The sequence below is a fragment of the Numida meleagris genome, chromosome Z (genome assembly GCF_002078875.1).
Source record: "Numida meleagris isolate 19003 breed g44 Domestic line chromosome Z, NumMel1.0, whole genome shotgun sequence".
In the NCBI taxonomy this organism is placed as follows: Eukaryota; Metazoa; Chordata; class Aves; order Galliformes; family Numididae; genus Numida; species Numida meleagris.
Window position 1 is genome coordinate 70,780,573 of NC_034438.1, and position 17,981 is coordinate 70,798,553.

The 17,981-nt window shown below is 37.7% G+C and overlaps 1 protein-coding gene across 2 annotated transcripts in view; it reads left to right on the forward strand.

Annotated features, from left to right (window-relative positions):
• Nucleotides 1–17,981, forward strand: part of DTWD2 (DTW domain containing 2) — a 69,742-nt gene that overhangs the window by 15,266 nt on the left and 36,495 nt on the right. Inside the window, exons 1-3 of one of the 2 annotated variants that reach the window (XM_021380907.1) lie at nucleotides 2,625–2,873; nucleotides 3,328–3,418; nucleotides 8,084–8,178. In XM_021380907.1, the coding sequence (XP_021236582.1) occupies nucleotides 2,851–2,873; nucleotides 3,328–3,418; nucleotides 8,084–8,178 (209 nt within the window). In that variant the 5' untranslated portion in view covers nucleotides 2,625–2,850. Of the gene's footprint in view, nucleotides 1–2,624; nucleotides 2,874–3,327; nucleotides 3,419–8,083; nucleotides 8,179–17,981 lie in introns of those variants that run through there. The other variant, XM_021380905.1, reaches the window with a different exon arrangement.

Here is a 17,981-nt window from a genome sequence, read left to right on the forward strand (position 1 = left end):
AAAAAAAAAGGGAACAAAAACAAAGTGCTGTAATGCTCCAGAAAAGAGACCTCACAGCCACTCCATTCACAATAACCATCTAAGTGGTAATTGAAGGGTTTCTTTCTGCTTATCTTCCTTAAGCTACTGAAGTGTGTTAAAACTGAATTGTGGGAAGCCGAAATCAAAGGTGTTTTCCAGTACTGCATTCACAAGTTATCAGATTGGCAATTACAGGTACAACTCAACAGCTGCACAATTAGCTTGACTTTTAACATGTGACCACTTTATGAATCAAGTGTAATGAACAACGTAGCAGCTGAGGACCATCTGTATTTACTGCTCCTCAGATAAGCCTTGGAGAAAACTTTGAAGGCCCTGTTGAAAACCATTGAAACGTGGAGATGAGGCACTTGGTGACGTGGATTAGTGGGCACGGTGGTGATGGACTAATGGTTGGACTAGATGATCTTAGAAGTGTTTTCCAAACTTAATGATTCTATGATTTATGATTTTCTATCTCACTTTTAGACTATCTCTGCCCAGAAACTAATGATCACACTAAACACCACAATAATGCACAGTCCACTGTCTTGATTCAGTTCTGCTGGGAAAGTAGACTAAGTAATTTCGAAGCTGAACATCACAATTTAGATGTGAGGAATGAAAGGAAAGCTATGAGAGCTCAGTCCATGGCTGTCTGTTGTATGTGAAGAGAGAGAATAATTTTTGAGTCCCGCCAGTGTGTCTGGTTGCTTTGTCATGAGTTTTTAGACTAGAAATGCTGAAAAACAGGTAGAAACATGTTGGATAGCTTTGAGCTGTAGTGAAATTGCTTACAGGTGAATAATACTATAAAAATAATTCTCCTTCGAATTCCTCTCCCCACCCCGGGCTTTTCCATAATATTCTGAATACTGCTGTTTTGCCTGGAGTCTGGTGCAGATTGCTTTCATTTCCAGAAATGGATGAAAACTTATAGCTGTCATTAACTAAGTCCCCCGGTGCTCTGCCCCTGCTCTTCTGTATCATCAGTGACACACATCGCACAACAAAAGAAAAACACAAAAAGCCTTTTCTGCCTAGGTGGCCCTTCCGAGAGTAAAGACAGCTTTTGTGGTGGTGGAACAGGACTGCTCTTGTTCAGAGCTGTTTCCTAAATGATTACTGGTATAGACTCATAATGTAGATTTCATGTAGGGATAAAGTGTGTGTTGTGTTTTTTTTGTGTGTGTCTCAGCACAATAACCATTATGTACCAGAGCGAGAGTACAGAAATAAGTCTTTGTGCTCCTAGGATGGGACTATAAAAGCACCCTACCCATTCAACATAATTAGGCACCTAATTGAGCACCTAAACGTTAAGTAATGTATATACATATGTATGCCATTAAATTATATTGGAAAGTATTCTGTTTGTAGTTGGGCGTGCTCTGCTCCCTCCAAATCAAATTAGAGTTAGAGTTGATGCTGTGATAATTTAAAAAAGCTTGCTTTTTGGATAATTTACTTTTTTACAACGTTAATAAAGCTAAAAAACTACCCATCAAGAACATAAGCCAGCCGCGGAAAACACAAAGAGCATATACCAAAATGAAAAGGAGACTTGGAGACTTGAAAATAAGTAAATTATAGCTGGTCAACTTTGTAATAGTAAACACCCTGAGGTCAGAAACCATCGGAAACCGATTCTGTCTGCTTATAAAAGCTGGGGAACAATGCTGCTCTTTGTATCAGAGCCACCAGTTGACTGTTTTGGTAGCTTTATGGAGTAGATTTTCGTATCCTAATCTCTCCTCAAAAGAAAGTTCAGTAATGGGGAGAATTCTCTTGCTAATGAAACCAGCCACATAATAATGGGGAGAAGCTAAGGAATCAGTCTTGGTGCAAAACGAGTGAATATTTTGATCAAAAAGAGGATGAGCTTTTATTTAGCCCTGTGGGTGCAGGCATCAAAAAGCCTGTGGGAGTGTCTGCTGCTGCTTCCAGGTTGTTAAGAAACTTCTTTCAGAAATTTTTGTTTAAATCATCTGCATGAGAAGAGAAAAAAAAAAATGGACTAAAGACAGTGGCACAGCACTGGAGAGCCTCTGACATGACTCATCAGACCTGGAAGCTAGGCTGGTTTCAGATGGGTCATAGGGAAGGCCATTGTTAGACCCCTCGGAATACTGAAGTTAATGAGTATTTAGTTATAGTTTCAAAGCCTTTAATAATTTGCTAATAAGCCAGAATATTGCAAATTTACGGAGGAGTAGCAAGAGGAAAATGCCAGCTGTGGAAATGCAAAGGAAAGAAAGACAGCAGGCTGCTGGAGCCTTGTGTCGGAAGAGTGTATGGGAATAATTCCATTTTGTCTGCTTTTTGTCCATGAGCTTTTTGGTGTAAATATTTTAAAATACTCATTTTGATCGGTACCAATTGCTTCCCCTGCTTCCCTCACTCCTAGTTCAGATTTTGGCTATTAGATAACTTTTAACTATGTTCTCATTGGTGAGGGAAGGTGGTCTCTCTATGGCAGCAGTTAGGGCTAGAGAGGCAGGGGTCTTAAATTAACACAAGCTGCAAGCTGTTAAAGACCAATTTATCCACTGTTATTGCTTTTTTACAGTGTTGCCATTTACTGGTAAGAGCTTCTCTTTATTCTTGACTATCCAGCCTATTAGTTTAATGCCAAATGATACATAGGTTACTTTATTTAAATACAGTTCTCCTGCTAGTAATTTTAACAGCTGCATGCAGTGCACCAAAAAACGTCAAATAGTTTTAGTTTTCCAGACTTCAATTAGAAATGCGGGACGTTGTTTGTTTTCTTCATGCTTGTCTACTGTGTGTTTCAGAATGAGTGAAATTATAGAAACTTGATCGTAAATGCAGCATATTTGGGATTTCTTGTGTGTATACTTTAAAATACTTTATTATCAATATTATAAATATTCTTTCAACTATGTTAATAATGTATTCTGTTATAGTATTCCGTTATTGAAACACTAACTTGGTAAAAGATGCAGTAACAGATGTGTATATTTGGGATGTGGCTGCTCCTCTTGAAGATGGTGGAAGGATTATGAGAGAGCTTTAATGCTAACCAGGCCACAGGAGGAGTCTGAACAGTGTTTTCCAAATTCAGTTTGAATGTATGACTTCCTTTCTTTCTGTTTCAGAAGCAGTAGAGATCTCAAACAGAAATTGTTTTAGGATAATGTATCATGTTTTAGTATTCTGTTTCATAAGGGAGAGTCCTTAGTGGCCCTTTTGGCCCTTTTACTTTTAAAGTAAGGCTTGGTGCAATGTATTTATGCCATTGCTGATTAATTTTATTGTTTTCCCCTCTGTTCTGTCATGTAGCCGCCCTCAGAAGGTGTGCTTGTGTCCATTCCTGCCGGTACATCCGCTAAAAATCTCCACCTGCTTGTACATAATTCAGCATCCAGCAGAGGTGAGTAAGGCTGTTGTAAGAGTTCAGCTGGAACGTTAATGCAGCGTAATGGCCTACAAGAGGAGGTAACCATGTTTTTAGCACATAGTGATTTGTCCTTTAAAATCAGAGAGTTGAGATACCAGTTCATCTTGAATTATTGTGTCTTCTGCAGTCATGCTTGACTTCTGCAGTTTTCATAAATGCGAGACATCTTTTCTTACTGAGATAGTCCTACTAGATTTGGAGGTCTGCTTGGCTTAGTGCAAACTGTTTCAGGAGGGAATCTTGATACAACACAGAGACGCTCTGTTACGAGTATGAATTAAGCAATACATCTTGGCAGAGAAGCTCATGAAGGAACCAGTGAAGCAGCAGCTTTCTTTGCAGTTTGCATTGTCTCCTGGTAGACGTACTTTTGCTTTTCAAAGATTCTGGCTGGCTTTGAAGTATGTCCTGCTTTGGACTTGTTACAATGCATCCTTTTATGTTTCTGCCCGTTTCACGATTTCAGAGATTTAATGTGCTCTTGATTTTTGATTTAGCTAATAGAGGAGTTTATATTGATGTTTTCTGTTAATGCAGTATGGTGCTGGATCACGAGGTTTAGAAGACGAACCACAGTTACACAGATCTGGAGAGGCAGTATGTTTACAAATTAGACTGTGGCATTCAGAACATGTATTCTTATGATCCAGCTGTACTTACAATAGCTCAGTCCACAAGCAGAGTCCTTGTTTTTAGTAAAAATACTGTTATGTGTTACTTTTTTGTATTGAAAGTCCTTAAGTATATGATTCAGTCACCTGCTGGAAAAAAAAAAAAAAGTAGTTCCAAAATTTGCCAGAGAACTTTGAATTGGCGTTGAATTTATTCTGCTGAAAAGTACTAGAACAAATTTACACGTTCTTTTTAGATCCCCTACACCATTACTGCATCCTTCTGAAAAGCTGTCTGCATTTTTTATTAATTAGTTTTAATTAACAGCTTTCTGTTAGAAGAGGACGCAGCTTTTTCATGGGTCTATGTTAATGGAAACAAGTGGTTAAATCAGTGCTGTACGAGTGACAAAGACAATCCATTTGAGAGGAAAAATTTAGCTATCTGACTGTAAAAGGGAACTTGGCTTGTAGGAGACAAATCCAAACAAAAACTGAAAAGCTAAGAGTATGGCTTATAATGACCTTAGTTGATCACAGGTGATTCTTTTGACATCAGAATGGCAGAGGCATACCTGCTGATGGATAAGTTCCCTTTGCTGTAGCTCTTTCTAATCACAATGCAGTCAGTCTTGAAGGCAGATAAGCCTGCTGAATGTAGTAAAAGCATCTGATCCTTTCCGCTGCCATGTCATTACAGATGTACTCTATAGTCCATTTCAAAACTGTCTCATTAAACTAACCAAATGGAGAATGTATTTCTCCTGCTGTGCATCAGTGATGACTCTCATCCTCCACCTGTTTTGTTATTTATTGCCTTTTGCAGTTTGCAGTGCAGTAAGTAGACTTCCAGCTGTGGAGAGATTATTGCATTGTGACTTATAGTCGGGCAAGAGGGTAAGGCATGAAGGTGGGAGCAGGATTTCCTGCTCCTCCACACTCCTTCAATCCAGAAGGCATGCTGTTGGATGCACTCACACAAACGTTAGGTGCTGTGAGAGTAATCTCTTAATGCATGGCAGCAAGGATTCTCTAAGATCCCAGGTCATAAATCTTACCATCTAGTGTCGGTCTTTCATAATAGGTCCATGCATTAATTCAAGTTTTATTTGTTAAGATATTTCAGCATTGCGTGTCAAAGTGCAAATGTTTTCTGGATAGTATCAATGCACTACTGTTAATTATGAGAGTAATTTAAAAATAAAGTAGATGGAAACCAAGGATCATAACCCTATCAGCAAGAGTAGTGGAATGGTGAAGAATTTATTTGTCTAGCGTAATTTCTACTATTTTCTTCTTTCCACATACATATGAACATAAACAAATGCAAACAGGTAAAACCCTTTTCTCAGCTTTTTTCTCTCCCATGCCTCCACTTGCAGACCTGACAGTCAGTGGCATAGCCAGGTGTGTACAAACCGCTGTGCAGCTTTTTCTTGCCTTTGCCTTATTGCCCATGGAGTTGTCTCCAGCAGAGCATAGGCCACTGTATACTTTTCAGAACTTGGGTGTTTGGTATAACTCAGGACAGAACCCTCAGAGCACAGCAGAAAGTGTCTGCTTAAGTTGTTCTGTTTCTCCGCCTTCTTTCTTTCCAGAATTACAAGAACTTTCATTTTTCTGCATCTGTGAAGAAAACGTGTGCATATAGTGAACTTATATATGGATCTAATGCTAGTAGTTGCTTTTGCTTGCTCATTGTAGTAGTTATTTCACGTAATATTCTTTATTGAATGATAAGAATCAAATATAATTTGCTAGTTGTTTTATGAGTTCATGAGAAAATGAAGGAATGTGTACTTACTGGCTCAAATAAATGTTCTTATTAGTTAGAACTTCCTCTTCATTGTAGAACGACAATGCAGTGTTACCAAAAAATATCATAAATTCCCATAAAAGGAAAAAAAAAGCAATCTCAAAGCAACTTCTCCAAACCTATTTGTATATATGTACTTCAGTGGTTAAGTAATGATTAAATGAAGAATTGTGTATTGCATTTATGATGCTGAGAAGAACGAAGGAGAGAATAACTATTCTCTTTCAAAGCAGAAAATGGAAAATAGCTGATATGCTAACAGGCTATATACGGAATAGCTAAACACAGACATTTTTGTGATGAAAACTTTGAATAAATGGAACCAATTTTAGAGGTACTTTTGCTTAGCTGTTCTTAAGCTCCTTTTCTCAAACAATTCTTTCCAGTTCTGAATTTTGTATTGTCTTTTTGGAAACATAGATTGGTTTTTAGATTGGAAAACTGCAACTTTTTCCCTGTGGGTAAGAGAATGTATTTATTTGGTAGAAAGGTAATTCTGAAATAATGATACGACACTAAGAGAATGATTGAATGACTTTCCCATGACTGATAAGCTTTTTACATTTTTACTTATTAGAGACAAATAATTAATTTTCTTCCAGTTCCTTTATTGCTGCTTTTTACATTCATATGAATTGGGGTGTTTTTTCATCATGATGAAATAAACACAAATATTCCTGTTCTGCCAATGATGACTTATTCAGCTTTGTCAAGATAGATTGGATCAATGGTAATTTGAAGGTTATTTTTTCCCTTACATTTCTAGCACTTCATTGACCAGGTGCTTTGATCTTCATCTGTCCCTAGGACACATCATACTGCTACTGCAGTGCAAAGCGGTGGTGGATATAGCAGGGCAACTTATTCCTTTAACTCTGTGATGTTTTATTAATACTTCACAGAGTCAGTAGGTATGGAACAGAAAAAGCAAAATTAGTGAAGGTTTTAGGCAAGAGAGATGAAAATATTAACAGAACTAATTTAAGAGCAGTCTGATAACATAAGGGCTATAGGCAGTTGCACACTGATACTTGTGGAAGGTAACAGTCACAGAAATCATAGAGCTGAACTAATCAGGGCACTACTTGTTCGTCAATACTGAATTGTTGACATATGACTCATATATATATATAAGAAAAGGATCAAACTCCCAGGTTTTTGTTAATTAATCTCATGGCTTAGGGTCTGATCTTTGGGTTTTTGTTGTCTGAATTGTAAGACCTTGAAACTGAGAATACATGAAGTGTTTTGGGTTTTTGTAATCCTAATGCAGTCTCTAGTGTGTAGGCTTCTCTTAGGTTCAGCTAATGTACATCTTTGTTCCTCTTGTTATGAAAAATAAACTTTATTTTCATCTCTCAGCTTCAGTGTTGTTTTCACGAAATGCAAGATAAACCTTTGCTCCCTCTTCTTTGCCTGGAAACCGAAATTGACGCTTTCTCTCTACTCTTAACGTTTACTGAAGAGGTCCTAAATATTCAAGTCAATTCGCAATCCTTCTTGTCTAGATTACATTAAGTACAGAAACAAATTGCCCTGTTTAGTAAGTGGTTGGTTTGCTTCACCTGGCAGTTCTTCTCTCTTCTGAAGCAGGCATTCCCTGGCCCAGCATAGCCATCTTGCATGCTCTTTGACAGCTGGAGAGCTCTTGCTCCCCTCCCAACCATGGCAATCTTCCCCTTATCTGCAGGAAAGATGTAGGCAGACGCCTGTTCCGCACAGGATGGCAGGAGATAGAGTGCTCACAGCAGCTTCAGCGTTGTGCTGGTTACTGTGAAGTGGTAACAGAGTGAAGATATTTATGTTTTACACCCTTTTGACACACCTTGTGCTCATATTTTTAGCACTTGTCTCTGGAAACCAAGCCCTCCCCCTATTTACCAGTTTAGAGAAATTAATGCTCTAACCTGTTATATTAATGCTAATGCTGTTTTTGCCTACTTTTTGGAGATATTCCATGTAGTGTGGTTGTTTTTGTTACTGATAACCTAGCTTGAACTCTTGCTAATGGTCATAGTTTAGGACAAGATTAAATTTCATACTCTTGGTAAAAACAATAAGGTTTAAATGTATCAAACTGTTTTTTTTTGGGGGGGTAGTTACTTTACCATTGCTTATTCTGTGTGGAGGCAAAGAACTTGAAAGTAAATTGAAATACTAACAATTCACAGAAGCCCTCCTTGATTTTACTGAAACTTTTCTTTTTTACAGGAAAGTCGGGTATTGAGGACAGTGCCCCTGCTAGCAGCTTGTCTCCCTCCAGACAAATGTAAAATTTTGGTTGGCCGGCGTTTTAGTGAAGACAGGTGAGCAGGATTGCTTATGCCTTTTTTTTCTGGGTTGCTGTAAATTATGAAGATATTTCTTTCAGTATTTTTATTAATAGCAAGCGGCATTGTTAATTTTTATTTCTAGTGTGCACATTCACTTTTGGCATAAGCCTTTGATTTCCATCGGAATTTGGTGTGATGGTCTGAAACATTTGATATATCTTCCTCTGCTTTGTAGCTTTTACTATCTTGTTTATCAAGATGCGGTAGCACAATATTTTCTCTCTCGTAATGGGCTACTTTCCTTCCTTCTTCAGTTTTCTCTTTATTTGTGCCATGTCACCAGTATTTCAAGTAGAAATATGGCTAGTTCTTTCCTTGCTCTTTCAGTAAATTGCAATGCATTGAGTTTGTCAGGTCATCTTCCTTCAGCTGTGGTGCTCCTGGAGGGTTCTAGTGTTTACTCTGCTACTCTTAGAATATTTTTTGCAGTTCTTTCCTGATCTGTTACTTAGTTTATCTTCCTGCATTTCTTTCCCTATTTGCTTTGTTTGACAATCCACTTGATGGTGTTCAAATACAAGTAACGTTTTGTATTTATGTGTGCAAAATTGTACATGAGAAGGCAGTCCAGAGGTGAAAGCTTCTTAGAGAATGTATTTTCTTCAAATGCTCTTCTTTTTCTCTTGTAATTAATTGTATGAAATCACAGCTCTCAGATCTTTTTTTTTTTTTTTAATTTTTTTTTTTTTTTAGTACCCTGAGATTTTGGACAATATTGGTCTCCTAGGTAATGTCTTTCATCTTCATTAGATGGAGCTAAGTCTTAGAAACCAGTTCTTGGAACAAATGCTAATGACATTTTACTGCGTACATTTTTAATAAATGCAAACAAAAATCATGAATGCTGATGAAGGAAATTAATTCTAAAATTGAGTTTAATCTTTGGAGAAAACTTTTTGTAGAGTTCACTGAACAAAAACATCAGAAGGTGATTCAGAATGCTGCTCCCACGCTTTTGTGCTGCTTGTATAGTAAGTAAAGCATGTTAGAAATATATTACTTTTCTATTAGTCTTCTATGATAATAACAATAATAATTATCTAAGAAGTTCCAGGCCACAGGGAAATTGTTCTCTCTTCCCATTAAACCTGAAAATGAAGCAGCTTTTCATACTGTTGTGCGCAGAGTGGAACACCATCAATGCAGTCTTATTTCTGGTGAATATACTTAGAAATTTTTTTAGAAGTGATGATTGCAGTTTTAAAGCTTCTTCAAGTTTGAATGCAGAGATTTCTCTAACATAAGGGATCCTGTTTGGGTCAAAATCAGTTGTGGAACTGATTGATCTCAACCCCCAAACAGTGTAAACAGATTCACAGTTACATTGTCCCTATAAGAAGGCTGCTTCATGCCATCAAATATTCTGAAGTTGGTGACTGAAATTAAAGTTTTCTTGAGATTAATTTGAATGTTGGCGATTTAATTTACCCCGCTTCTAGGCTAAAAGTAATTAGGAAGAATCTGCAATATGCCAGTTGTGTGAATGTAAGTGAGTGAGACTGCGGAAGTCTGGAATGCTCAGTCATCAAGTTCATAGAATCACAGAATTGTTTTGTGTTGGAAGGGACCATTAAAGATCATCTAGTCCAACTCCCCTGCAATGAACAGGGACACCTCCAGCACAGTCAGGTGCTCAGAGCCTGGTCCAGCCAGATACAAGGATAGTTTTGTCATGACAGACACTGCTAAAGAGTCTCTCTTCTTTCTTACAACCCCCTTTAGATAATGAAAAGCCACTGTAATGTCTCCGCAGAGCCTTCTCTTCTCCATGCTGAACAGCCCCAGCTTTCTCAGCCTGTTGTTGTAGGCTCAGCCTGTCCTCATAGAAGTTCATTCTCTTCTTCCTGGGAACTATATTCCATTTTTAGAACATACCATTTCTACATTTCTTTTGTTTTTCTTAGCTCTGTATGCAGCTTTTCGTTCTTTCATTCCATATTCCTTACTTTTAAGTAGCACTAGTTGCTGGAATATCTGGCAAAAGTATCGTATCAATGTAGCTTTGTATTTTAGCATCCTGTCAGGCCTGGATACTGGGTGATGTGCTAGAGAGCTCATGGTAATGGAAGTTCCTTCCTTGCTGTAGTATGTTCTAGGAGTGGGTGTTAGCAGACGTGGGTAGAAACTTTGCAGTGTTTATAGTGAATGAGGAGGGCTGTACTGATTCCTGCTTGTTTTAAGGGTGAAAATCTCTGCTAACAGGGCTCTTAAAAACTCAAAATATGAGCTGAACTGCTGCAATCTATGGCATATTAAGCAAAACCTTTTTTTTCCCCCCTACTTAACAGCCACACTGTTTGTAAGTAACTTGTTCGTTGCTATATAAGTTCCTTAATCAACCTTGCCCCACATGGATGTATGCTTCTTTCTTATTCTGAGTGAGGAAAGAAATCATTAATGTGTGCCTATTGATGGATTTTACACGTTATTGTTTTGAAGCATATTAAAGCCTTACTTTTGCTTCTTTTAAAGTTCTGCTTTGATGCTTACATTCTCTGCAGCTTCCACCAGAAATGCGTAGGTTGGAAGGGAATAGAAACAATTTCAGTGTGAATCCGCACTTGTGCTGATCTTGCACGTAAACTGCCTACGGAGAGAGGAATAATATGGTGCACACATTCTTCTGCATTGATGTAGAAGCAGTATCATGCAGTAAGTATGGGAAATCATGCAATAAATTTGGGAAAGCTGCATCTATGGTGGTTTTCCATACTTTTGCAAAGTATCAGAATAACATGATAGTGTACATACTTGTATTATCACAGGATCTAGCATCTCTTGGCAACAGCTCTGAAAATTTAGAATGCTTTAGGCTGGCCTGTTAGGATATAAATAACTTTTGGTTTTGAGTAAAGATTCAGCCATACACACCTTTGAAATCTCCATCACTACAGCTCTAGCAGTGGCATCCATGCTAGTAAACCCATGATTGCTAATCTGTAGCTGTCTGCTTTCAGCAAGAACAAGCATACCAGCTAAGCTCTTTCAGTCTTAGTGCCCCCCTCTTGAAGGGGAAAAGAAACCTGTTATCCACACGTATGTAGGTTATTTTTCCTGTTTTGCCCTAACTGTATAAAATTTTATGTTTCCTATTGTTTGTACTCAGCATCCAAAACCAGTGAGAAACACAGAGGATTTTGTAAGAAACTTCACATAGAATTGGATACAATAGGGTAACTGGAATGATTTGAAAGCTTGAAGTTTTGGCTTCTGAAGTTTATGACAATAACATTGAAAATTAAGTTTTTTAATTCTTGTGTTATAATGTGCATGTGGAGTGGGGGGAGAGGTTGACTGGTTGGATGAAAGACTAAACACAAAGTACAGCTTTCTAGTATTTACTGAAGTTCAACCTTCTCATCTAGCTTTTGCTCTGGTTGATAACTGGTACACAAATTATTCAGGTTACGCTTACCTTATTTTTGACTGACCTATACTGCAGACAAATTAAGAACCAACTTTTGCTAGGTCTTTCCAGAAGGAAACGGGTAATCAATTTTTGTAAGTTGAGATCTTTAACATGCAGTTGACACAGCAATGGGAAAGGTGATAAGTGATCACTCAAGTTATTTTTAAGTGCTGTCTTTTTCCCCGTCTTGTCCGTCCTTCTTACAACCTGGGATTTTAATTCTGGTGAAAGAATTTGTTGTTTATGTGCTGACTTGAGTGATTAGATGACATTACAGAATTGAATGACAAGTTCTGTTGATTATCTATCTTGTTCTTTTTTCCAACTGCACAGACTTCTGAACTTTTTAAGGAAGATGGGTTAGTGTCACTGCCATATAGGAGATTTACGTAAAGGGCTAAAATACTTATTTGTACATCTGACATGCTTCACCTGTACAGATGTTGAGCCTGTTAAATGTAAGCACCTTGTAAGTAAGGACTCTGCTTGCTCTAAATGAAAGTTGAGAAAATTTCAGTACAAGCTTCCTTCCTTGCACAAGGTCAAGCAGATTCCATGGAAACCAAATTTTTTTTACCATGATGTGACCAAGTAACATTCGCTGAAACACTACAGTGTTGATAGTAAGGGTTGATTAACCAGTAGTAAGTTAATTAGTAAGTTGATTAGCCAGACCTGCCAAAACAGCGTGGAGAACTCTGGTTAATTTCTAGATTGCCAATAGTTCCAGTTATTTTCATTCATTTCTGTTACGAGGCTGATAGTTTTGTATTATTAATGCTGCAAAACACAGGCGTATGTGAATCAGTTATAATGTTGACAAAATGCATTTTATCAGCACATTTGATAAGAGACTATTTTAACTCTCTGTACCTTAGATTTTCAAATCTCATCGAAATGAAAGTGTGAAAGTTACTTTATATTGGTATCTTGATGTTTTTACTCTGTGTTTATAAAATAAATGGATTTTTAACAGTTTGTAGTAATTGTAATGTAACATAATCACTCGTATTGGGAATGTTAGGAAAATGTTTATATGACTTTTTAACTGTTGTATCCATTTTAATTTGCATATTTCCAGCTTTGAAAGACTGCTTTTCTCATAATTGTAAGATGCTGTTCGCTTCACATCTTCTTTTTTTATATTTTTTATTTTACAAAACAGTGTATTTTCTTATTGACTTTGACACTTGGCATTCATGTAGTTCTTTTTCAGCTTGTCAGTACTCAAATATACACTACTTAACCTATAATCATAGAATTCCAGAATCATAGAATGGTTTAGGTTGGAAGGGACCTTAAAGCCCATCTAGTTCCAATCCCACTGCCATGGGTAGGGTTGCCACCTGCTAGATCAGGCTGCCCAAGGGCCCCATCCAGCCCGGCCTTGAACACCTCTTGGCATGAGAAATCCACAGCTTTTCTGGGCAACCTGTTCCAGTGCCTCACACCCCTCTGAATAAAAAATTTCTACGTATCATCTAACCTAAATCTCCCCTCTTTTAGTTTAAAGCCATTCCCCCTTGTCCTGTCATGATTGGACCATATAGAAAGGTGGTCTCACTGCTGTTTATAAGCTCCCTTCATCTACAGGAGGGCTGCAATGAGGACTTCCCGGGGCCTTCTTTCTTCCAAGTTAAACAAGCCCAGCTTCCTCAATATTTCTTGATAGCAGAGGTCCTACAGCCCTCTGATTATCTTCATGGTCTTCCTCTGGGGACATTAGAGTTATGTAAATGTACTGTGGTTTCCAACTCCTCCGGTGTATTTCCCGTGCTGCATTCATTGGTGTAGAGGCACTTCAGTTGGGCTACCCACTGCATTATCTCCATGGAGGAGGCCTCCCAGATTTCTCTGGGACAAATCTGAGGTTTTCCCCTGCAGGTTCCTGAAGTGACAGCATTCCCCGACTCTTCTCTTTCACTCAGAAGTGCATTCACTTTTAAAGCTCAGTCAATTGACCCAGCCAGCTTGCTGCCCACTGTGTTCATGCCCCTCCTGGTCAGCTGCACCCCATCCAACAACAGTACACTCAGTCTCTCTAATGTGTGTCCAAGATTTCAGTATCTGAAACCTTGAGTGTGACACCATCCATGCAGCCAGTTCTTTAGCTGGTTCATTCTCCTTCTGTGTAGTTCCCAGTCTACAACTGGGAGGACTGTGGAGAATACTCCCTGCTGCTCCCAGGTGAGAAGAAAGTGATCCACCTTGTACCCTTCTTGTAAACCCCACATGTGCAATCTTCCATGCAGTTGTGCAAACTTGGCCTTTCTTGTCAGGTTCATGTTAAAAACAGAAGATGTTTTTAGTCTTTTATTTTTGTTTTGATTCTTTACTTTTTCTAGCAGCACAAATCCAGCACAAATCCTCTTCTACTATTATTACATCTGATTGTTTTACAAAACCCTTATTATCTTCACTAGCTGCTACCTATCCAAACCCTTCATGTTTGACCCTACCATTTCTAGGTAATTACTTAGTTGGTGGTATCTCAAATTCTTAAGCATTTCGTAGGGTTAACTTTTGGTTCATAGTGCTTCAAAAACTATTTCTATTGTATTGATATCGCTGTTTTAATGCTTCTTCTTATAGAAGTTATATGTAATCTTTCAAACTCAATATTCTCTTTGATTTCTGCATGCTCCAGACTTCCTCTGAGTACTGTTAAGCAGCTTCCTCCTTTCTGCTGTTACTCAGTCCTCAGATAGTTGCCAGTTTATCAGTGTTCATGATGGAGATTATCAGTCCCAAAGTTGTTTTCAGTTTTCCACTTGTACAACTGACCTCTTTGACCACGATAGATTTTATTTTCTTTGCTCATCTTATTTTCTCCTTCTTCTGTTCTGCTGCCTTTGCAGTTAACAGTTGGGTATGTTCATCTAAATCAGCCCAGTGTATTTTGCAACCAACTTTGTTACCACTCTTGTTTTATTTCTTGAAACAGGCTGACGCTTTTCCATTTATTTTGCTGTTTTTCCTCACTACTGATGATTTTTCTTAGGTAAAGTTGACAGCGTAATAGTGTGGCTTTTATTCTTGCTTTTTTTGTCTTTCCTCTATTCTGCGAAAGTTATTTGTTTTGCCCCTCCCTTTTTTTTCTAGCTATTGTATTTGACATAGCAGCACTGTAGCTTCTGATTTTTTTGCCCTAGACTTGCCTTCTCTTTTACCCTTTTTTCAAATATTTATTTTCATTTTGGAATATATTTTTTGTTTTTAATATTTTTGCACGATTTACTCTCCATCCCTGTATTACCATGTTGACTTCAAAATTCTGTTCTCTGGTTTGGTTTTCCATACTGATTTCTCAGGTGGCCGTTTCCTTTCTCTGCATCTGATTTTCTCTGATTATAGTCATATCATACCCAAATATGGAAAACTTGCAAATCTCATTTGGAACAGAATAAGAGGTCATAATTTTCTGACATGTTCTGGTGACTGCTAAGCTTGAGATTGAAATTCTTGTCTTGACTTTCACGTGTTGCAAATAATATAGCATGCTTTTCTTTGACCCCGACAAATAGAAATCTTTTCCCATGGAAGTCTGTTGAAAATCCTACGGACCAGCTGTTTTCTTAGCTTATTGAACTACTTCGTCCTGATTGTTTGACAAGTCAGGATGCTATCTCCTGTTGTCAGACTGAAAATAAGCTTGTTGTTTTTACAGCTTTTCTTTGTCTGATGTCCTGTCATCCCATTCACTCTACAAATGTGTCCTCACACCTCCTTTCACCTAAAGATGACTGTTTCTTTTTGATTATGTTTCCGATTTGTTCCATATATCTATTCAGACTTGTTTTTCCTTTTTCCTGGAAACATTTGCGAGGGTAATTAGCCTCTGCTTCATCTGTCCAAAAAAATCCATTAGCCGTAAATTTTATTACGTGCATATAGAATCATATCAAGCTCCTGATAAAGTATTTGATGTTTCTGATTTCCATTATTATTATTATAGGTTTCTTATTCCCTTCTTTAATCCGTTTTGCATCAAGTTTGTTAATCCCTTGATAGGGTTTTAGCTCACTTCGGTTTCGCTTTTACAATTTCTCAGAGGTCTAGTCTCAAAAGGTAAGAATTTTCATTGCTTGAATACTGCAGATTATTGCAATAGAATTTGTACCTGCAGCTTGCAAGTGCTTTTGTACTGTGTATGTATTTGCTATGCTAATTTACAAGGTAGTTTTTTCAGTATATCATGTTTGAGGTTTTTTAGGTATGTTAGTGTGTGATTACACATGCAGTAACGAATATTTCCTGAATCAAATCTGATCAGCATCATAGTACTATGGGAACACTGAATGTCTATTCTTTTCTTTCTGCCTCTACTTAACTAGTTAAAATTGTGTTTATACATTATAACTCCTTAAAAACAAGTGGTATGCAAAGGATGACACTTGCAAAATATTTTGCTGGATTTATTTGAATAATAGCCTGTAACAGAGGGCATAGGAATTTTCTCAAATACCCTGAAGTTCTGACTTGGGAACTACTAGCAGTAAGTTGAAGTGTATGCAGTCATCTTTTGGTGAAGCTCACTTCTTGTGAGGTACATTTGCTCTGAGACGACTCCAGAAAACAAAGACTATCAGACTCCAAGTGGATTGGTAAGGCTGTGTGGTAGCAATGATTAAGGAGATAAAATGGAACCGTGATACCCATTTGTTCAAATGCTGGCACACTTGAAGACTAAATCCAAAGGTCTCTGTGAAATATGTTCAGTAATAAGCTAGCTTTACAAGATCTAAATTTCAGGCCCTGCACAGAGAAAATGTATATGTAAACTGCCATGTTGCTACTGCTTTTGAATTTCATTTAATACTTCATCACTCTTTAGGAGGAGTGATTTTGACCTGTTTTTTCTTTTTCATTTGTTTACTCAAAAGTTAGTCTCCTCATCTTAAACCTCTCTCTGCAAATAGTCACACTTCCATAGTTTGCAAATTCTGTGCACTGAGATAAAATTATATACTGTAATCAATGATCACTAACAGGAAAACCAATTCAAATATCTCTGCCTCCACCACCTTGTTGTTCACGATATGAAGCAATTGCATGTTTATTTGCATTGCTCTCTGAAATCAAACTACAGAAATCTCCAGTATGTTCTGTACTGCACAGGTGCTTGGTCTGCTACAGTGCAGTAATTTTGGCCAGGAATGGATTGGGCCTCTTCAAACAGTAATAAAGTAATAAAACACAACTTCTATCAATTTTATAAAGCTGTTTCTTTTAATTACATGCTGTAGATATGGTACTTTTGTCATGCTTGTTGACAAATAAAACTACTCCTGCAGAATCAAATAGAAGCTAATGAAGACCTACCACTTACCAAATAATTTAAAGCTATTTGTAAGACATGGTTCTTTTTTCATTCAAGTAGACTTTCTTATTAGGCTTTTTTCATGTGCTTCAGTGCACGTGAAAAAAACTAAACTAAATTTGCAGCTTCTTTTCTTAACCATCAAGTAGATGCAGCTAGAAATGTTATATTATTGCTAATTTACTTGTGAAACTGTACTTGACCGTATCAAATTTCAGATTCTTCAGTCTAGTTTGGATAATGCTTTTTCTAGGTACTTTGCCTTGAATGTTGCAAGCCTTCAGCTTGGCAGCCAGTACATAGCTGTTCCACTCTGCTGCTCCTTCCCCTTCACCCGCTTCCCCTGCTCCACCACAGGCTCTCTGTGGGCTGCAGGACGTGAACATAATGACCAATGCCCATGTCTCTCCAGTTTTGTAATAATGATGTAATGGTCCTTGTTAACCTTTACAGAATGATTCCTCTGGGCCTATCCCAGCAAAAAACGTAGTGAATTAGGGACAAAGTTTTGAACTGAACTTTTTTTTGCACAAAGAATAAAAAGCAGAAGTTATCCAGCATTAGTAATTTTTTGTTTCATTTGGAAAATCATTTGTCATGGACTCTTCATATTAATAGTGAAATAAATTGCGTTAACCCGCGTTAGAAATGAGAAACAGGCGCATAACTTTCCTGATGCAAAACTTGGAATCCTTGTAGAGAAACATTTGTGGATGCCATTTGTTTAAGGGGATGTGGCATTTCTAGTTATATTAATTGTGGCTGCCATTTAAAACACGTGCTTTTCTTCCTGGGCTTCAGTTCCAAATTTGCCTGGATATTTTTGCTGTATTTAGAAACCATGTTGTGAATACTTCTCTCTCTACAAACTTTGCTTTGTCTTCTGGTCATAGGGCTAGAATTAAGGTATGGTATGACCTTTTCCTGTCATTCCAGGACTGTAGGTTTAGAAATGTTCTTTTCTTTCCTTTTCCCTTTTCCCTTTTCCCTTTTCCCTTTTCCCTTTTCCCTTTTCCCTTTTCCCTTTTCCCTTTTCCCTTTTCCCTT